Source organism: Suricata suricatta, chromosome 6 (assembly GCF_006229205.1).
Source record: "Suricata suricatta isolate VVHF042 chromosome 6, meerkat_22Aug2017_6uvM2_HiC, whole genome shotgun sequence".
In the NCBI taxonomy this organism is placed as follows: Eukaryota; Metazoa; Chordata; class Mammalia; order Carnivora; family Herpestidae; genus Suricata; species Suricata suricatta.
This window is the reverse complement of record NC_043705.1, coordinates 37,843,568-37,866,062: the sequence shown is the minus strand read 5'-3', so window position 1 is coordinate 37,866,062 and position 22,495 is coordinate 37,843,568. Positions and strand designations below refer to the sequence as shown.

At 36.1% G+C, this 22,495-nt stretch overlaps 1 protein-coding gene across 6 annotated transcripts in view; it reads left to right on the top strand.

Annotated features, from left to right (window-relative positions):
* The window catches only part of SLC38A9 (solute carrier family 38 member 9), a 72,430-nt gene extending 56,480 nt beyond the window's left edge, over positions 1-15,950 (top strand). For all 6 annotated transcript variants that reach the window (XM_029942248.1, XM_029942253.1, XM_029942252.1 and 3 more), the window contains 4 exons: positions 7,680-7,793; positions 9,163-9,311; positions 13,868-13,957; positions 15,161-15,950. In XM_029942248.1, coding sequence (XP_029798108.1) covers positions 7,680-7,793; positions 9,163-9,311; positions 13,868-13,957; positions 15,161-15,326 — 519 coding nt within the window. In that variant the 3' untranslated portion in view covers positions 15,327-15,950. The remainder of the gene's footprint in view (positions 1-7,679; positions 7,794-9,162; positions 9,312-13,867; positions 13,958-15,160) is intronic.
* The last annotated feature ends 6,545 nt before the right edge of the window (positions 15,951-22,495 follow it).

The window sequence follows — 22,495 nt, the reverse complement described above, 5'->3', positions numbered from 1 at the left end:
CTCTTGTTTCTGTTTTGCCATGACTTCTGGAAAACTTAAGAATTATCGTTTGATACACCTTTTCTTAGGCACAATTTATTTTTAGAGTTTTTATCTTTCCTCCCACGTTAGATTTAGTTTTTATCTTGAAAATGTTTAGTCTCATTATACTTATGTCATAAACAGTTTTAAATATTCTGAGGGAATAGAAAAAATAATCTTATATATCCTAAGTAAGCATTTGGAACTTTAGGATACAAGGGAAAATTGAATATACATTTTTTTTAAAGCTCTCTACTTTTAAATCCTTCCTCCTTCTTCACAAGTCCCTGGACTCACTGCCACTTGAACAAAGCTACCCTACTTCAAGTTTTAGGAAGTTTAGAAAGATATGTGGGAAATACCTGCCTCATCTCCACAGGAAGTCATGTATATCGCTATTTAATAGTATGTTCCTTGGTGCCCACTAAGTCACATATCTATACTAATCAACCCTTCTTATGCCAACTTAGACCAAGTGCCCTAGAAACGCACTTGGGGAGGTGTAGGATTCTCATGAATTGGATCATTCTATCCATAAGGCTGTACTTCTCAAACTTTACTACTAAAGTCTCCTAATGACAGAGAACACCTTGTATACCTAGGAATCTGTAGATAAAGAACACAACTTCAAGAAATTCTCGTGTTTAATTTTAAGATGCATGTACATTTTTATTGTACTCTAATTTGTCTTACTAGAAAAGTCTTAAAATCATGAGTTAAATTATAGGCATACCTCACTTTACACAGTCTATATGCATGACTTATAGTTACTTTGGTTTAGTTAAATTACCTCAGTCCACCTAACAACATGATTCACACTCCAATTACCACAAGATTTGAACCTTGAGTACTTACATAAACCAATAGCTATCTGCCTTTCAGTTCACAAATCATTACTGAAATAACAGGCATATGTCATGATTCGTTACCAGTCACATCACTTCTTTCAGAGTCTGTCATTGATTGGTCACCACACATCTCTAATTCACTTTACACACAGACTGCCAGGCAGATAGCTGAGTTGTCCCCTTTTTATCTGGTGGTAAATCCACATAATATTTTACAAAAATGGAAAATTGAGAGAGGGAATTGACCAAAAAAGGTGGAAGTGCAATAATGAAACACAAAGTAATAATACTGGAAATGCAATTTGAATGAAGCATAGATGAAATCATAAAGGAAACATCTGCTTGCGGAAAGGTAGACACTGCTGCCATTTGAGACCTTCCAGATGTGCAGCCAGAGGAACTGGGGGAAGGTGAACTTCTCAACGTGAATGAGGGAAATGGTTGTGATGAGAAAAACGTAGTTGCTTCTGAGGACGTGACGCCAACAGAAAGCTTCACACTGGAAGAATTCTGAGATACTGCATGACTTTGAAAGCACAGAGGATGAAGTGGTAGAAACCAATGCAACCTTAGAAGGAAGGAATATGACAGTTCACTAAGGCGTAGAAAAGATGCTTGTTCTAGATTGTAATTATAGTATGAGAAGGAGGAAACAGTCCAAACTGTCCTTGGTAAGTTTTTAACAAATAAATAAAACACTTTAATTCTCATTGTTTCTGATGTTTTAAAATAGTATATTAAATAAATAATACTTTTACTTTTTCATTTCCTTTTATGTTTGTAACTAACAGAGTTTTTAATGTTTTGACAAAAATTGTTAAAGATCATGGAACTATCATTTTTCTCATAGATTGTTATGATCGTAGCGCACATCTTTTTAACAACAGATAATTTATTTTTATTTTTATATCTTTTGAGGGAGTGAGGGCACAAGTGAGTGAGTGAGAGAGAGAGAGAGAGAGAGAGAGAGAATCCCACAATGGATCGGGGGAGGTGGAGAGAGAAAGAAGCGGGACTCACGCAAAGCAGGGCCTGACTGGGACTTCAATTCCCAAACCATGAGATCATGACCTGAGCCACTGTCGGATGCTTAATGACTAAGCCACCCAGGCGTTCGAACAACTGATAGCTTATTGAAATCATTGGTGTAAGTATCTACAACAGTGACTTCAACCACTTGATGCTTACGAAAGTAATCCACTTAATAATCTCTGAAGGATTGTGCAAGTCAGTGAGTGGCTCATGGATCCTCCTCTGGAAACGGCTTTGGAAAATCTTAGGAATCTTAGTTATCTTCAACCGAAAGAGTTTTTCTCATGTGACTCTCAGAGTCCTGGTAGGCCTTTAAACTGGTTCTTCAGTATTCTTTTCCTTTGTGCCTCTGATCTAGTCAGCAAGGAGCTTTTCCAGGGAATATACATTGTAGCTGGTTAGGGTAATTCACATTCGATTAATCCTCACCTCAGGTTTTACTGGAGTCTTTCCAGGGTCTGTAAGCCATGGCTGCAGTGCACAGTTCTTGTTCTTGGGTGAAAGCGAACAGCAGTAAGCAGGTGGACCCCCGCGGTACTGCAGCTGCAACCACATCTTCCTCAAAGAGTGTCCAGACAGATTAGTCTCATCCTACTGTGAAAAGACAGGACTACCTACACTTTGCTTTGCGTTTCCTAAAACTCTTACATAAAATTGCTCTTCTGGAAATGCACACCTGTGTATCTGGAGGTGAGCATTCCCCAGTGGGAAAAACTCAGGACTGCAAGAAGAGATACAATCAATTCATAGTTTCCCAAGGATTACAGAAGAGTCTCTACCTTTCTTACTAGATCACTCAGTGGGCCTTGAGATCTGGGTGTTGTCTTTAATGTAAATACCATAAAATGAGTTCTTGTTTCTGCTGAGTTTGGGGATAGCACTTTATACAACTAGTAGGTGAGGTTCAGCTGATAATATTTGACTCAAGTTTTATCCTTTGTACGAAATATTTTAAAAGCAAAAGCTTAAACGTTTAAATGGTTGATAGTTTCTTACTGTCTTAATTCAAACTATGGTATGAAGTATGTTCTAGCTTTCAAAAAATTGGTTTAGACTTCATGGTAACTTCTTAAAATATTAGTAACTGCTAATGACAAAGCAAACATTTGTGAAGGACTTGGTGCCAAAAAAAATTCTAAATACTTTAAATACATGTAAATATATATACTCTCCTTTTGATTATACTGAAATTAGCTTATATACCTGTGTAAGTTAAAGCAAATGGGTACTGTGTTCTGAGAAAAAATTGGTCATTTGATTTATTTAATAATTATACTTTTCAGTGGGGTTCAGTAAGGAATTTAACTCATAGAAATCCCATTAATATTATGATTTATTTTCTTGAGATTTAAGCCAGAAATTGTGAAGATTGTCAGGGGCTCTGAATTGTTAATGTTAATCTTGCAGTAATCATTCAGAGCTCAGTCAACAAAAGGTTGAAAGTGGAGACAAAGGCAAAAGAATAAAAGGGCCTCATTTTCTTCTGTACGAACTACAGTTGGACTTGGATCTAAAGACATTTGTGAAGGAGAACAATGAGGCTCCTAAACAACAGTAATGATCATATTTTCCAGGTTTATTGTTTGACTTAATTTCATGTTCTTTTTCACTAAACACCATTTTTTAATGTGTAACTAAATGGGATGTGATTTCTATTCTGTAGTAAGATATTCCTTACCAAAAGAAAACAAAAAAAGTTGTAGAGTTGAAGATCATCCGACTCATTCTTTTACCTTTTCTTTTTTAAATTTCTTTATTTTGAGGGAGCAAGAACTGGGGATGGAGAGAGAGGGAGGGAGAGGGAGAGAATCCCAAGCAGGCTCCCCACTGTCAGTGCAAAGCCCGACTCAGGGCTCAACCCCATGAACCATGAGATCATGACCTGAGCAGAAATCAAGAATCAGACTCTTAACAGCCTGAGCCACACAGATGCCCCTCAATTCACTCTTCTTCAACAGAATATGTAGTCTCTGTAACCATCCAGAAAATGATCCTAGATTTGTAGACTAACCTTAGTTTGTCTTTATGATGTTTGAATTAGAACCTACACAGTGCTTTTTGTTTGTTTTGCCTGTCTTTGTTTAGTTTCACACCTTGCTAGTTCTTTAAAAACAATTTTAGATGCCTTCTATCTTAATTTGTTATTTACTTTTTGCTTCTTCATATAAATCTTTGTAGTTTACCTAACTCTACATCATCAGAAGTTTTGATGTGAATGTCTGGGGGTAGATCTGTGTGGTCAGTTTCTTTCATTTTGTTTGTCAATACTCCACTGGATAGTATTTTCACTATGAACAGTATGTGGAACAAATTATAAACCATAATTTGAGAAGCAGAATGTGCTTCGAGAACCTCTTGCACCTCCTTGTAAAGCTGGTCCTCATTCTGAAGTGGCATTCGTCCTGTCATTAATTAGTTCCCTACTGTCACTCTGCAAGCCATTGCTTATTCATGAGACCGAGTAAGTTATATAATTAATGTGTAGGATTCATACTGTCACTTGTACCTTTTTTAAAATATATTTTGTACTTGAAACTCATCTAAAAGATAGCTTTTTTCTCTACCCTTTTCCAATAAATGGGCTTTTAAGAGGCTGTATCTCCAGGCCAAGTACAGTGATGGCTTGTGTTCAAGCCAGAGTATAGCAAAACCCACATGTGTGTATGGTATTCATAGGTGGCATGTTTCCCAGGATCGTGCTAAGCCTCAGCTGCTTTCATATTAAACATCTTTTCTGTTCTTTAGAGTAGTTTCAGATGAAAATAGATATGCAACTCTTGACCTCGTTCTATTGAATGTACATTTTGACTACGATAAAACTGACTTTTCTGATTTTAGTATTTCTCATGCATCTCTGTGTGTATTCTGTTGTATCCTTTATTACTCATGACTTGTTACCTCTTTATCTTGGTTCTCTATATTGTTGTTTACTAACTATGACAAAAATGCACTCAAAATTGATCATTTCTCCATTGTAGTAGTAGTAAGGGCATGCAATTTGGAGCCATAACATCTTTGAAATGAATGCTGACTTCACCAGCTACTTTCTTTGTAACCATGAACAAGTTTTGTAGCCTTGCTGTACTTACTCATCTAATGAGATGTACTAGTTTACTCATAAAATGAAAAAAAAATGATCACACCTACATTTAATGAGATAATACATATAAAGGGCTTAGCACATAGCCTAGCAGCTGGCCAGTGTAATAACTGCCTAATAACTGTAACCAGCTTGGTTATTATTTTTTCTATATGTTTACCAGATTCTACCTGTGTGCCTGGTATTGTCCTTGGCATTGAGGATATAAAGACAAAAAAGACAGTCCTTGTCCTCAGGGAGCTCATGGTCTAGTGGTATGGAACAACTCAGAAAAATTAACGTAACAACATGATACAAGAACTGTTAGCCTTGGCTACTTTTTGGGTGTTGAGGGACATTTTCTTTTCACTTGAGATCTTTAATATCATGAACATACATTGTTTAAATAAAAACTAATGACAAGCGTAATACACTATAAAAGATGCTGCATTTTAGATATATATTCAGTGCTATAAGAATAGGAAAACGGGGCACCTGGGTGACTCAGTCACTTAAGCATCAACTTCAGCTCAGGTCATGATTTCACAGTTGGTGGATTCAAGGCTTCCCCTGGACTCTGTGCTGTTACATCAGAGCCTGGAGTCTGCTTTGGATTCCGTGTCCCCCTGTCTCTCTGTTCCTTCCTCACTCACACGCTCGCTCTCGCTCTCTCTCTCTCTCTCTCTCTCTCTCAAAAATAAACATTAACTGATAATGATGATGATGATGATGATGATGATGATGATGATGATGATAAAGAGCAGGAAAGCAGAAGAAAAATCTGTTAGGAACCCTTGCATCTTATACTTTTCATCTTCATCAGACTTTCCCCAGAGTCTACTAAAGTGCACATCTTTGTAGAAAGCCTAACCAAAATCATGTGGTAATTAGTTGCTATATAGGCTGAAGACTGTATAGCTGTCTCTGACACAGCCATTTTTGCATTTTATAAGACTACCTCTGTTTTTGTGTGGTGTTGGGTGGTTGTAAGTAGAAGGATTTTTTTTTAAGTTTACTTATTTATTGAGAGAGAGGTTTATGAACCAGACGTGAAGTAACCGCTTGAGCTTATTTATTGAGAGAGAGAAAGCTCAAGTGTTCAGAAGGGGCAGAGGCAAAGAGAGACAGAGGATCCCAAGCAGGCTTCACACTGTCAGTGCAGAACCCAATGTGGGACTCAAACTCACAAACCATGAGATCGTGACCTGAGCCTAAACCAAGAGTCAGTCACTTAACTGATTGAGCCACCCAGATGCCCTAAAGATAGAAGGACTTTTAACCATCTTAACAGGAGACTACTACCGTTTGCTGTGAAAGTTAGAGTTGCTGGAACATTACTGTTCATCCTATATGACACCATGAGACAACCTTAGGAGTGACTGAAGGCTAGCCTGAAATGGACCCTAGGCTTTATGAACTAAAGAGGAAAGACTCTGAAAGCTCCCTGGAGTTTTGGTAAGCCACTCCTTCCTCAACCCTAAACAATTAGAAGCTTTTTGAGAATGCTAGAACCATCCTGCATAATCCAAGCCCTGTGGCTTCTTAGGCCTGTCCACCATGTAATTCAATGTGGGGGATCCCTGGTTTATTTTCAAGTTGTCTACTTAGGCCTAATCTTAGGATTTCTCATAGCTCGTTACTTGCTTTCTAAGTGAATTTATCAACATTCATGTTTATAACTTTCTACTATTGCTCAACCCATTTAAGAAGAAGAGTTGTCCAAAAGATCAGTAATGTTCCTTAATGCCAAATGTCCACTTTTCTTATTGTGTTATCAAACTAAAGTAAAATTGTATATAATTTTTTTCTTATCTGTTTTCTTAGCTTTCAAAGCAATTTGTGTTTAAAATGAAAAATGAATAGGCTTCTTGCCATAATTTAGTTGTGCTGAATTGTTTGGCTGTAACTTTAGTGGTGATGGAGACCAGATTCATGAGCTGTGGGATCTGTTCTGTTTGGATCTGACAGCTGGTTGTGTTAAGTATCTTGGAGCTTTTTACTTCACATGAGGGTAGGAGGTCAGGAGGGTAGAGCAGCAGTGGAAGAAAGGAACCCACTTTATTTAATGTGCTGCATTTGTTTACTGCCTCCAATAATAACTTTGTGCAGCTGTTTGGACAGCTGCCTTTTGATTTCCTTTTGTTTACTGTTTAAGTTTGTTAAGCTTGTCTTTGATACCTGTATACTGTCTGCCCTTTAACTAGCATTTCTTTTTTATTAAATATATTTTTTAATGTGTACCAGTTTCTTTTAGCCTAGGCATGCTTTGATGGTTTAACAAAGTCATTTTACTAAAAGACAAAACTTTTTTAATTCTGTTGGTCATACTGAAGGTGGCTTATATTTGCTTTCTTCTTGTCCCTTAACTTTATTATGTTTAGTGAAATGTTTTTATAATTTGGTAAATATATTACCTTTTTTAAGCCACCACTTATGTTAATTTACTAAATCTGCCAACTTGTAGCTTAATCTACATACTCCAAAATAGTAAAAAAACAATGTCAGATCAATTGTAAAGTACGTGAATTTTGTTTTATCTTGTTTCTGTGAACAGCTTGTATACCTAGAAAGCACATAAAAACACACATATCAAAAAGATAAATCTTGTACTTATTTGTCAGTTTTCTTACTTAGTCTATTCAGGCAGACTTAACTGAAAATTTATTCAGTATCATGGGAATTTTCTTCTCTTTTTACAGGTGAGGGACTTGTCCCTTGCTTATATGCTGGTGACATTAACCTACCTCTATATTGGAGTCCTGGTTTTTGCTTCATTTCCTTCACCACCATTAACCAAAGATTGCATAGAGCAGGTAAGGCACTAGGTACCCTGTCTCTGTGGGTGTTTACGCATTCTTATCTGCTGGGTGAGACAGTAGCAAGATACGATACCAGACAGACCTGGGTTTGAATATCATCTCTACATGTGAGAATTTAGGCACCTTCCCCATCCTTTCTGAACTTCAGTTTTCTATTCCATGAAGCGGTATGATACATACACCATAGATTGTTAGAAGAGATTCTTGAGAAAGCGTACTGCATGCTGGCCTCTTGTGATACTCAAACAGATGATTCCTATTACGTGCATAGTATTACTCTTTTTTCGGGAAATTGTTACTAGTGCTATTCATGAATTTATAAAACCTCCACTGAGAATACATTTAACCCTTATTTTGCAAAGCCCAGATCTGGAAATGTCGTGGATAATCTGGTGTCTTCGCTCATCAGTCCCTAATGATAGGTCTAACGCTCATTTTATGCTGCATGGCAGGCAGTAAAACAAAGACTGTTTGACCATTAAAAAGAGAGAGAGAGATAGAAAGAATAAAAATAAAAAGTTACAAAACAGTTGCCATAAGTAATACTTTCTTTGATTTGACCCATAATGAATTTAGTAGTAGTATAGTTTCTAGTTTAATGTGACTGATGAATTTCTCACAAAATAGCCTTTAACTAGGTACTTTTTTCTAGTACGAAGAAATTTCTCCAATAAGAATGTTGTGGAATATGCAGTGTAATTTTTTATGGATGAATTATGAGTTATTTCAGCATAATAACATTAATAATGTTCTCATCTTTATAAGAGAAATAAGTTTGAGTTATTACTGTTATGATAGCTTGAAATGTTCTTCTCTTGATTCCACAAGTTCTTTGGCAGCCAGATGCTCGCAGAAAATTCCCCTGATATGAACAATCCCATATAAAGGCCACTCCCTTGGGAATAGGAATAGCTATGGTATTTGTATTTGAAAGGAAACAAAATATTCTGATTAACTTTTTTTAAGATGTCTAAGTAAATTGGATAAAATCATGAAAGGATATAAAAATAAATCCTTCCTTTAGTTATAGCCTGTAAATAGTAATGATTCAAGGTGATCTGTAGTGAATGAAGGGCTAGGTTTTGTTTGTCATTTGTTTTAATGTCAATCAGTTGAAGACTGATACTTATATAAAACAGTAAAAATGCAGCAATATCAAACTTCTATCTAAGTTTCTAAACCCTTATTTCAGTCTCTGTACTTGGTTCATTGAAGAATAATAATTAACATAAACAGTTTGTGGATGCGCAAACCACATTTTGAGAGGCACCTATGTTCCAAATAAGCAACAGACATTCCATTTTATGAATTTGTATATGCTGAATTGATTTTTAACATTACTTCATTTTCTTTCTTGGATTAGAATTTTTTAGACAACTTCCCTAGCAGTGACATCCTGTCCTTCATTGCAAGGATATTCCTGCTGTTCCAGATGATGACTGTATACCCACTCCTAGGCTATTTGGCTCGAGTTCAGCTATTGGGCCATATCTTCGGTGACATTTATCCTAGGTAAGGGCTCTTCTCTTGACCAGCAAGATGTGCCAAGCAACAAATGACTGTGCAAACAGGTCAGTTTAAAATGTGCCTGATGGGGCGCCTGGGTGGCTCAGTCGGTTAAGCCTCTGACTTCGGCTCAGGTCAGATCTCACATTCGTGGGTTTGAGCCCCACATCAGGCTCCGTGCTAACAGCTAGCTCAGAACCTGGAGGCTGCTTCACATTCTGTGTCTCCCTCTCTTTCTGACCTCCCCTGTTCACGCTGTCTCTCTCTCTCAATAATAAATAAAAAAATTTTTTAAATTAAAATGTGACATCCTTTTGCTATAAAAATTTGCATAATGACAAGGCTTACAAAGTGTAGGTCACTGGTGTTCTTTTCCCTGAAGAGCTTTAAAATTAGAAGCCACTTCCTTGTCCAGTTTGATTTAAAGTTAATCCCCTCTAGTATAGTTTTATTAGCTCTGATACCAGTTATATTTATCTTACTTAATTTACACATTGCCAAGAAGTTAATAGTGTATAGTACCTGTATTGGCAATGTATGGCTAATAAGAAGCAACTCTTATTTTAATTGCTGATTATTAATATTTACTCATATATTTATTAGCATTCATGCATTAAAAACATTTTTTTAAATGTTTATTTATTCTTGAGAGAGAGACAGAGATAGAGAGACAGAGCGTGAGTCAGGGAGGGGCAGAGAGGGAGGCACAGAATTCGAAGCAGGCTCCAGGCTCTGAGCTATTAGCACAGAGCCGGACACACACGACTCAAACTCACAAACTGTGAAATCATGACCTGAGCTGAAGTTGGACACTCAACCAACTGAGCCACCAGGTACCCCTAACATTCATACATTTTTATATAAATCATAGTTATTTAGAATTAAAGGTGAGATATATAACAGGTTTAAATTCCTATTTGTTCCTGTAACTACTGCTGTAATTTTCAGTCTCTTACTGGTAATGGAGCAGTTTTGTGTCCTTTTGAAAATCTATTCAAAGCTAATCACCCTCATCCAAGAGAAATTTTCATAAACTGCTTCAGTGTTTCCCTGAACTTCATGCTGGATTCCTGGTTAACTCCTACTAACATTAAGTTTTAGTATAGATTCATCCTTGTAAAAAGTACCTAATAGTGATCTATTTTATTTGAAATAAATGGTTTTAAATGAAGAAAACTTTCAGATAAAAAATTTTGTAATTATATTTATAGTAACCAGCTAAAACAAGTCTTCATTAGTTCTTCTCTAAAGTGAACTGATGCAGTCTTTTCCCTCATTAACTAAATAATTAATATGAATGTGATGGTTTAAAAACAGAAAACCTCTAAAAGCAAAAGTCAAGAGGTACCAGGTCTCTAGAATTGACAGTAGCAACATCTGCAGTTCTAACATTGCTCATCTGTAAGGTTGGATTTCAGTACATATAAAACCCCTATTGTGTTTATACCCTGTGTTGTATTTACATTCACCCGAATAAAATAAATATAGTGAAGTCATAGATGAAAAAAAATTTATGTAAATGCATTATTCCTGATTTTTCCCATTATTTTGCATAATAGTGACTATTAGAATGGTTTTTTCTTCTTGGTAATAGTCTGGAATTTCCCTTTCATCTTCACATTACATTTCTTTCTCTGCCACCAAGAACACACTACCATTTATCCTCCAGTTACAAGTCTTCTATAGACTGCATGATTCAGAGCATACTTTTTGAGCTGAGCACCTCCTTTACACTCTTAAAGCTTATTGAGAATCCCCAGGGACTTTATTTAGCTTATATGAGTTATGTCTATCAATATTTAATATATGAAAGATTAAAACTGAAAATTTTTAAATTTTAATGAATTTATTTAAAAAGCAATAATAGGGGCACCTGAGTGGCTCAGTCAGTTGAGCGTCCTACTTCAGGTCAGGTTATGATCTCACACTCTGTGAGTTCGAGCCCCGCATCAGAATCTGTGCTGACAGCTCAGAGCCTAGAGCCTGCTTCAGATTCTGTGTCTCCCTCTCTCTAATCATCCCAAAACATAAATAAACTAAAAAAAAATTTTAAAGCAATATATAAAACTATTACTTGTTTTAAAATAACATATTTATGGAAAATAATTGTTTCCAAAAAAACTTTTGCTTTACATATTCAAAACTTTTTAAAGTTTTATTTATTTAAGTAATCTCTATACCCCACATGTGTCTCAAATTTACAACCCTGAGACCAAGAGTCACGTGCTTTTCCAACTAAGCCAGTCAGGCACCCCACATTTTCATAACTCTGATTTGCTAGTAGATAATTGGATTCTCCTATCTTTCGCATTCAGTCTGTTACAATATGTTGTTTTCATTAAAATCTATGAAGAAAATCTACCCTCCCATGGACATTTGTTGGAAAAGAGTCTTTTAATAGCCTTTTCAGATTATTGTGAATACTCTTCATTGATACTTTGCCAAACCTTAACAAATGGTAGTTTCTTACAGGTTAGTCGAATCAGAAATTTATTTATATTAAAACCCATTGGTTTGTCTTACACTTTGGATCCTTCACCCATGCATGTTTTTGTAACATCATGTTTAGTCATTTGGAAAATATCATTTCACTGAGTTCTGTAGATCTTCCAAATGTTGACACACTTCCTTATAATATCAAATCCACTTTCATAATATTCACCAATTTCACTATAAACCTCTAAATATTGAAAAACTGTCAAGCTCAGGGTGGCAAGTATAAGCTGTCTGAAATTCTAATTTTTACTTGAAACCTCAAATTTTATCATTAGCAACACATACTACTAGTTGTTTTCCATGAAGTGACAAGCTCATAATCCTTCATTTTTAAGAAAAGGTCTGTCAAATACCGGAATCTAAAGAACCACAGTGTGTCTGCCTTTCAAGTAAAAACAGCATTCCTTAGAAAAATGGGCTAGGTTGCCCTCCGGCTCAGTTGCACAAGTACTTTTCCTCAAGACAACCATGATACTTCACTGTGTGCCACAGATATGCTGTATTATATACTTCCTGTTTGATCACACAGAATAGCAAAAAGATGTGTGTTCACAACCTGAGATTTAGTAAAACGAATAACGTTTACTTTTTTATGAAGGACGATTTGTTTGAGAGTATTTCACAGAAAAGCATACAGTACAGAATACAGAGGGTGCAACAGTCTGTATCTGTGCTAAGGGACCAGCAGTTTTACCTCCAGTTGCTTTTGCAAAGCAAGTAATGTCCTTTATGATTTGAAATTAATTTTTACCTCAGTGACTTCCTGAAAAGGTATTGGGAACTTCCTTGGGGTTTGCGGTTTTATTCTGAGAACCACTTCTTTGGAAAATACACAACACTGTTTCCCTTTAGAATACAGAAATAACAAGAGACAGAGCCATTGTCTCAAGGCTCTGGAGCAATTGTCAAGTTGGAGTTTCTGGATAAATAATAAAATCTGGAAGCCCGAATATCTTTGTAATTCGTCAGGATGTAAGACTAACTACTTATTTGTATAAATATTTTTCCTTATTCTCTATAATCTTTATTGGGGTTAAATTACCCTCTGATAACTTGGCCTCACAAGATTGCTTTAATGTATAAATTTGGCTTTTAAGAATCAACTTTTTGGGAATGGAGTTATTTCTTGAGCATCAGATGTTATGTACATTTTTTTAAGTTTATTTATTTATTTTGAGAAAGAGTGAGAGAGAGCCAAATGCATGGGAGCGACAAAGAAAAAGGGAGAGAGAATCCGAAGCAGGCTCCCCACTGTTGTGAATTCACAATCCGTGAGAACATGACCTACGCCCAAATCAGGAGTCAGATGCTTAACCAACTGGGCCACCCAGGCACCCTACATTATTTTTCTATTAATTATTTTGTATTCACTGAATATCTTTATGTGACAAAATCTGAAGAATGAAAACCTGCCCATTTTGCATTTTCCCTTAAAGTAAATAAATACTTTATAGAAAAATAAATAGAAAGTTTGTTAAATACAGAAAAGAGGAAAAATGACCCCAAATCCCAAATCATAACACAGTTATTACTGCCTTTTCAGTATATGTCCTTCTGATATCTTTTCAAATATTTTCAAATTTTCTATAGTAAAAATCTAGCTAGCTTTTTTCCAAGTTGCCTAGATGACTTTTTACCATCTAAGTAACAATGATAAGTTGTTTTGAATAATTTTTAGTACATATCATCAAGTAAATTATTATCTTGCTATATATCTAGGATTCTGGTTTTGCCACAGATATCTTGAAGTTAATTGGTTTTTTCATAGTTTTGTTTATTAAGGAATTCCAAATGGAATTATGGATCAAAGACTATAAACTCTGATATACCCTACAGTTTGTTCCGACAAATCTTAACCTATTCATATATTTACACAAAAGGACTAGGGTCACTGTCCCATCACCTGCATTGAGTACTATTGGTGCCTTCAATTTTTGCTGTGATTTTATTGTCAAGTTTAAGACATTCTCATTTTACAGATGTTAATAATGAATTTTACTCATATTAATGGTTATAATTTGCCTGTTTTTATTTTTATGTTTTCTTCCAAACTCCTCAACTTCTAGCATTTTCCACGTGCTGATTCTTAATCTAATTATTGTGGGAGCTGGAGTAATCATGGCCTGTTTCTACCCAAACATAGGAGGAATCATAAGGTACAGCCTATAAGGAAACTGTGCCCCTTTATATATTGGCCTTTATATTTATGGTTTTCCTGTTGATATTGTCATTGTTGTTGTTAAATTTAATTGTCTGAAATTTTTGTATTTAAAACTGGTAACATTCAAAAGTAATTCTCTGGTGTCAGTTAAGGTGCTCATTATCTTTCATCACTGCTTCTTTCTGATTCTAGAAGCCCCATTATCCCTTGGGCATCTTTCCCCTTTCTTTTCCTTTTTCTCATCATTTTCTTTTATACCTTTTTCTCTTTATCCAAAATAAATTTTTAATATAAAATCTATAACTTCCCAAAGTACCTGGAGTGGAGGTCTCTAGTATGTTAAGGCTGTGTCTAACTTTTTAAATCCATTTTTACTCAAGAATATATTTCACTGTGAATTGGAGTCCAAAAGTAAGAGTTGAGATGGGAGTTTAGATCCTCATATGGCTCTTTATTTAGTATATCTTCTCTAAAAATGTTGTGATGGGTTGAGGAGATGGGGAGTGAAGTTGTGACCTCAAATTCTTATGTAATACAGGGGTTTACAATGATCTGATTTCTCTTCCTTGACTATAGAAAGCAGGGCTGAGGCACTTTTTTGAAGACCCTTACCTAAGAAAGTAGCAAGAATCAAAAGCAGAGAGCATTAGCCTGATGCTTATTGAATATAATGGATTTCCGAGTTTCTGTTAAGCTAAGGATAGTGTAAGGAAGAAGAAAATGCAGGTCTGACAGTCTTTTGTTGAGGTATTTTTGTTACTTTCTTTGATAATTATGCTGGACACCATACAGATATTCATCTGTTCTCGTTCTCAAGCAGATGCTAGCAGTCCTTCAAAAACTCAGAATGCATAATTAGTTTATAAAAGATCAAAGATAGGAAGCCTGTCTCCAGATGTTTCTGAGGAAGCAGCCACAAACAGGGTGACACAGAAGAACTATGGAGATTGGAGAGATGCATTAAAAACTCTGTCAAGCAGATGCTGTAAAGATGAACAGGAAATAATATTTTATATTAACTTAGCAAGTAAAATGTTTTCAACTCATATGCTTTTTATCCACAACAATTGAATCAAAAATAATTTTGTCGCAGTATTAGACTGAAGAGGGTTTAAATTGTACTCTATTTACCTTAATTGTAAATCAGCAAAAACAAAATGCAAGATGAATATTAACCCAAGAAGTTTTTATTTTGCAGGTATTCAGGAGCAGCATGTGGCCTGGCCTTTGTATTCATATACCCATCTCTCATCTATATAATTTCCCTCCACCAAGAAGACCGTCTGACATGGCCGAAATTAATCTTTCACATTTTTATCATCATTTTGGGTCTGGCCAACTTGATTGTTCAGTTTTTTATGTGAAATACTCAATGTTTTCTCAAGATCTTTCATGGTATTTTGAACTTTGACAACAGTTCCACATAAATTCACTTTAAATGGTGTTATTGCTGTAATTCTAAATGTTTTCCAAAGATAATTTGGAGGAAAAAAGGGAAACAGAGGTCCATTAATAAGTAATTTTGATTAGAGTATAAAAAGAGGACAATGATCTTTATCTCTTTTCATATTTACCACCCCTTCATTCTCACTGTCTTTTCTGAGTAGAAGTATAAGCCTTTATGAAAAATCATGCTGGTTTTTGCTGTTATAGATTTAAAGTGCATGGGTTTATTTTGACTACAGTACAGAGTCTCAGGGTGTCACAGCAACTATTGCCAGATGCTATTTCTGTTTTATGTTTCAGTGTATTCCCCTTTGTTTTATTACTTGCTAGATCATTTCTCCAGTTTGTCCAAACATTTACTGTTTGGGACAGTAAACCAAATACCTCATTTTTAAAAAAGAAATTTCCATGGCATCAGTGTTAATAGAGTGAACTCTTAACTGCATCCTTAATCTCTATTTGAAAGAGAGAAAGAATGTCAGTATATAGATAGGCTCTGTGATCATGAAACTTACATAAAATAAAAGAAATGGGAGAGTTTATTGCTGTCCGACTTCTTTTGTTTCTCATCTAGTACCAGTGACTTAGGTCAGAATTCTAGTTCCCCCAGCCAGATTTTGCATAGAAACCAGTGTGGTTGTCCCCATCAACCCGAGAGGGTTCTTTTTGAATTCCTGAGCATTGCATTGGATGTCATGACAGGACCAGTGGGGAAGAACGTCGGAAGCCTGGCAAAGAATGTCAGGTACAGCGAGTCCCTACAAGGGTGAAAGGAAATGGAGAAGGGGCTGGAAGAGTGGGGCCTCCTTCCTGGTGTTGGGGATTCATCTAGGAAATGATTAATTCTGTTTGAGGTAAGACTTCCAAGAACAGGTTTCCCAACCACTCTGATGCTTAAATGACAGAGTAGAGGTTAAATCCCCATATGAAAAACTCTTTGAATCTGAGAAAAAGATTAGGGAATCTGAATTCTTTTTTTTTTTTTTAATGTTTATCTTTTGAGAGAAGGAGACACAGAATGTGAGTGGGGGAGGGTCAGAGAGAGAGGGAGACACAGAATCTGAGGCAGATTCCTGGCTCTGAGCTGTCAGCACAGAGACCCATGCAGGGCTCAAACTCATGAAGAGTAAGATCAGGCCTGAGCAGAAGTCAGACACTCAACTGACTGAGCCACCCAGACGCCCCTACCACTTTTTAAAATTTCAATTAGTTACCATACAGTGTAGTCTTGGCTCCAGGAGTAGGATCCAGTAGTTCATCTCTTACATATGACATCCAGTGCTCATCCCAAAAATGCCCTCCTGAATGTCTGTCACCCATTTAACCCATCCTCCCACCTACCTCCTCTCCAGCAGCCCTCAGTTCTCTGTGTTTAAAAGTTTCTTATGGTTTGCCTCCCTATCTATTTTTCTTATTTTTTCTTCCTTTCCCTTATGTTCATCTGTTGTGTTTCTCAAATTTCACACAGGAGTGAAATCCTATGATAACCTGTCTTTCCCTGACTGACTTATTTCACTTAGCATAATATACTCTAGGTCCATCCATGTTGTTGCAAATGGCAAGAGTTCATTCTTTTTTTCGTGGCCAAGTAGTATTCCATTGTATATAGATACCACATCATCTTTATCCATTCATCACTCAATAGACATTTGGGCTGTTTCCATAGTTTGGCTATTGTTGACAGTGCTGCTATAAACATTGGGTTGCATGTGCTCCTTCAAATTACCGTTTTTGTATCCTTTGGATAAATACCTAGTAATGCAATTGATGGGTCATAGGGTAATTCTATTTTTAATTTTTTTGAGGAACCTCCATACTGTTTTCCAGAGTGACTGCACCAGTTTGCATTCCTACCAAAAGTGCCAGAGGGTTCCCCTTTCTCTACATCCTTGCCAACATCTGTTGTTTCCTGGGTTGTTAATTTTAGCCACACTGACCAGTGTGAGGTGGTATCTCATTGTGGTTTTGATTTGTATTTCCCTGATGATGAGTGACATTGAGCATTTTTTCATGTGTCTGTTAGCCATCTGGATGTCTTTTTTGGAAAAGTGTCTATTCATCTCTTCTGCCCATTTCTTCCCTGGAGTATTTATGTTTTAGGTGTTGAGCTTGGTAGGTTCTTTATAAATTTTGGATACTTATCCTTTATCCGATATATCAGTTGCAAATATCTTCTCAATTCTGTTGGTTGCCTTTTAGTTTTGTTGATTATTTCCTTTGCTGTGCAGAGGTTTTTTTATCTTGATGAAGTCCCAATAACTCATTTTTGCTTTTGTTTCCCTTCCCTCCAGAGACATGTCAAGTAAAAAGTTGCTGCAGCCTAGGTGAAAGAGGTTGCTGTCTGTTTTCACCTGTAGGATTTGATAGTTTCCTGTCTCAAATTTAGGTCTTTAACCCATTTTGAATTTGTTTTTGTATATGGTGTAAGAAAGTGGTCCCACTTCACTCTTCTGCATGTTGCTGTCCAGTAGTTCCAGTACCATTTGCTGAAGAGACTGTCTTTTTTCCATTGGATACTCTTTCCTGCTTTGTCAAAGATTAGTTAGCCATATCTTTATGGGTTCATTTTTGGGTTCTCTTTTCTGTTCCATTGATCTATGTGTCTGTTTTTGTGCTAATACCATACTATCTTGATGATTACAGCTTTGTAATACAGCTTAAAGTCCAGAATTATGCTTCCAGCTTTGGTTTTCTTTTTCAACATGACTTTGACTCTTCTGGGTCTTTTCTGGTTCCATGCAAATTCTAGGATTGTTTGTTGTAGCTCTGTGAAGAATACTGGTGTTATTCTGATAGGGGTTGCATTAAATGTGTGGATTGCTATAGGTAGTGTTGATATTTTAACAATTTTCTTCCAATTCATGAGCATGGGATGTTTTTCCATTTCCTTGTGTCATCTTCAATTTCTTTCATAAGCTTTCTATAGTTTTCAGCATACAGATCTTTAACCTCTTCTTACCTGGGTTTATTCCTAGGTTTCTTATGGGTTTTGGTGCAGTTGTAAATGGGATCGATTCCTTGATATCTCTTCTGCTTCATTATTGTTGTATAGAAATGCAACTGATTTCTGTATATTGATTTTATATCCTGCAACTTTGCTGAATTTGTGTATAAGCTCTGGTAGTTTTTTGGTGAAGTCTTTCAGGTTTTCCATGTAGAGTATCATCTCATCTGTGAAGAATGAAAATTTGACTTCTTCCTTGTTCATTTGGATGCCTTTTACTTCTTTGTGTTGTCCGATTGCTGAGGCTAGGGCTTCCAACACTATGTTGAATAACAGTGGTGAAAGTGGACATCCTGTCATTTTCCTGACCGTAGGGGGAAAGCTCTCAGTTTTTCCCCGTTGAAGATGATATTAGCAGTGGGTCTTCCATATATGGCTTTATGATCTTCAAGTATGTTCCTTCTATTTGTACTTTTTTGAGACTTCTTATCAAGAAACGATGTTGTATTTTGTCAAATGTTTTTTCTGCACCTGTTGATAGAATCATATGGTTCTTATTCTTTCTTTTATTAATGTGGTGTACCATATTAATTGATTTGCAAATATTGAACCAGCCTTGCAGCCTACTAGTAATCCCACTTGATCATGGTGAATAATTCTTTTCATGTATTGTTGAATTCAATTTGTTAGTATCTTGTTGAAAATTTTTAACTTCATGTTCATCAGGGATATTAGCCTATAATTCTCCTTTTTAATGGAGTCTTTGTTTTTGGAATCAAGATAATGCTGGCTTTTAAACTCAGGAATGAATCTGGAAGTTTTCTTTCCATTTCTATTTTTTGGGAAGGTTCAAGAAAAATAGGTATTAACTCTTTTTTAAATGTCTGGTAGAATTCCTCTGAGAAGCCATCTAGCCCAGGACTCTTGTTGGGAGATTTTTGATAACTGATTCGATTTCTCTGCCTGTTATAGTCCTGTTTAAATTTCTTTTCTTGTTTTTAAAATTTTTTTTAATGTTTTTTTATGTTTTTTTGACAGGTACACAGAGTGTGAGTGGGGGAGGGACAGAGAGAGAGGGAGACGCAGAAGCTGAAGCAGGTTCCCAGCTCTAACTTGTCAGCAAAGAGCCTGCCTTGGGGCTCAAACCCATGAACTGCAAGATCATAACCTAAACTGAAGTCATACGCCCAACTGACTGAGCCACCCAGGCACCCCTCAAATTTTCTTTCTTCCTGTTTAAGTTTCAGTGGTATGTGAGAGTCTAGGAGTTTGTCCATTTCTTCCAAATTATCCGGTTTGTTGGCATATAATTTTTCATAGTATTCTCTTATAATTTTTGTATTTCTGTAGTGTTGGGTGTGATCTCTCCTCTTTCATTCATGATTTTATCTATTTTTGTCCTTTCTCTTTTGTTTTTGAGAAGCGTGGCTAGGGGTTTATTAATTTTGTTTATTCTTTCAAAAAATCAGCTCTTAGATTCATTGGTCTGTTCTATTGGTTTTGTTTTGTTTTTGTTTTTGTTTTGTTTGTTTGTTTATGGAGTCTGTATCATTTATTTATGTTTTAATCCTCATTATTTTCCTTCTGCTGGCTTCGGGGTTTATTTGCTGCTCCTTTTCTAGCTCCTTTAGGTGTAAGGTTAGGTTGTTTGTTTGGGACCTTCCTTGCTTTCTTGAGATAGGCCTGAATTACAGTGTATTTTCCTCTTAGGACCACCTTTACTGCATCCCAAAGGGTTTGGACTGTCGTGTTTTTATTTGCATTTGCTTCATGTATTTTTTAATTTCTTCTTTAATTTCCTGGTTAACCCATTCATTCTTTAGTAGGATGTTCTTTAACTTCTGTGTATTTGAGTGCTTTTTAGATGTTTTCTTGTGGTTGATTTCAAGTTTCATAGTGTTCTGATCTGAAAATATACATAGTGGTCTGAATATTTTTGTAGTTATTGAGGACTGTTTTATGAGCCAATATGTGATGTATTCTGGAGAATGCCCCATGTGCACTCGAGAAGAATGTATATTCTGCTCCTTTAGTATGAAATGTTCTGACTATATCTGTTAAGTCCATCTGGTGTCTTTCAGAGCTATTGTTTCCTTGTTGATATTATGCTTAGATGATCTGTCCATTGCTGTAAGTGGAGTATTAACGTCTCCTACAATAATGATACTATTATCAAGAAGTTTGCTTGTGCTTGTGGCTAATTGATTTATATATTTAGGTTCCTTCAAGTTGGGGGCATAAATATTTGCAATTGTTAAGTTCTTTCTGATGGATAGACCCCTTAATTATGATTTAATGCCCTTGTTCATCTCTTGTTATCGTCTTTGTTTTGAAATCTAGTTTGTCTGATACAAGTGGCTATTCTGGCTTTCTTTGGTGACCATTAGCATGATAGATGGTTCTCTATCCCCTCACTTTCAATCTGCAGGTGTCCTCAAGTCTAAAATAAGTTTCTTGTAGGCAGCATATTGATGGATTTTATATTTTTATCTGTTCTGATACCTTATGTCTTTTGATTGGGAGATTTAATCCATTTACATTCAGAGTAATTATTGAAAGATGTGAATTTAAAGCTATTGTGTTATCCTAAGATTTTTGTGTTTCTTATGATATTCTTGGTCCTTGTAGTCTTTGCTGCTTTCCACTCAGAGAGTCCCCCTTAGAATTTCTTGCAGGACTGGCTTAGTGGTTACAAACTCCTTTAGTTTTTGTTTATCTGAGAAAGCCTTTTTATCTCTCTTTTTATCCTGTATGACAGCCTCACTGGATCAAGGATTCTTGGCGGGATATTTTTCCTATTCAGCTCATTGAATATTTCCTGCCACTCCCTTCTGGACGGCCAGGTTTCAGTGGACAGGTCTGCTACTAACCTTACAAGTCTTCCCTTGTAGGTTAAGGACCTTTTGTCTCTAGGTCCTTTCAGAATTGTCTCTTTATCTTTTTATTTTGCAAGTTTCACAGTGCTGTGTTGTGCTTTTGTTGATTTTAAAGAGTTCTCTGTCCTTTTGGACTTTGATGCCTGTTTCCTTCCCCAGATTAGGTTGGTTCTCAGCAATAATTTGTTCAAATAAACCTTCTGTCCCTTTTTCTCATTCTTCTTCTGGAACTCCTGTTATAGAGACATTGTTCCATTTCATGGCGTCACTTAGGTCTCTCATTCTCTCCTCATGATCTAGTAATTTCCTTTCCCTTTTATTTCAGCTTCATTATTTTTCATAATTTTATCTTCTATTTCACCTATTCTCTCCTCTGCTTCTTCTGTCCTCACTGTCACTCTATCTAGTTTATTTTGTATCTCAGTTATAGCATTTTTAAATTCATCCTGACTAGTTCTTTGGTCTTTGATCTCTCTGCAACAAGCGTTTCCCTGGTGTCTTCTGTGCTTTTTTTTAAGGCCAGCTATTAGTCTTAGGACTGTTATTTTAAATTCAGATAAAATATTTATATCTCTTTTAAGCAGTTCTCTGCCTGTTATTTCTTCTTGACCTTTATTTTAGGAATTTTTCCTCCATGTTGTCATTTTGGCTAAGTCTCTGTCTTTTGCATGTTCTAGAAGCACGTTATATGTCTTGCACCCGAGAGTACTACTGTATTAAAACAGGGTCATACACTGTCCAGGACCTAGGACTCCAGGAAGTATTTCTGTTGTGTGTTGCATGCACTCTGTTGTGTTTTGGCTGCTCTGTCCCACCAGTAAGTCCTCTGCAGAGGTCCTCCTTGCTCTTTGTGGTGGAGTGTTTAGACCTTTAACTAGGTGTGCTTTGATTTGTTGAAGTGACCCTGGAAAAAAACAGGTGGGGGAGGAAGCCTGATCGAATAAAAAGAGAAAAAGGAAGGGGGAGAAATGAAAACCAAACAGAGAATCAAAAAACTATAAGGCCAGTTCCAACAAAAGGGAAAGGAAAGAAAAGGAAGGAAAAAAAGTAGAAGAAAAGAGAATATATAAATAATATGTATAAATATGTAAATACCTATGTATAAATATAATAATAAATAATATGTATAAGATAGGAAATGACAAAACACAGATCAGAAACTATGAGCTTGATTCCAAAAGGGGAAAAAAAGGGAGAAAAGAAAGAGAAAATAGAAAAAAACATTTTTTGTCTGTTGTTGCTCATTGCTCCACTGGTCTGGAGGAAA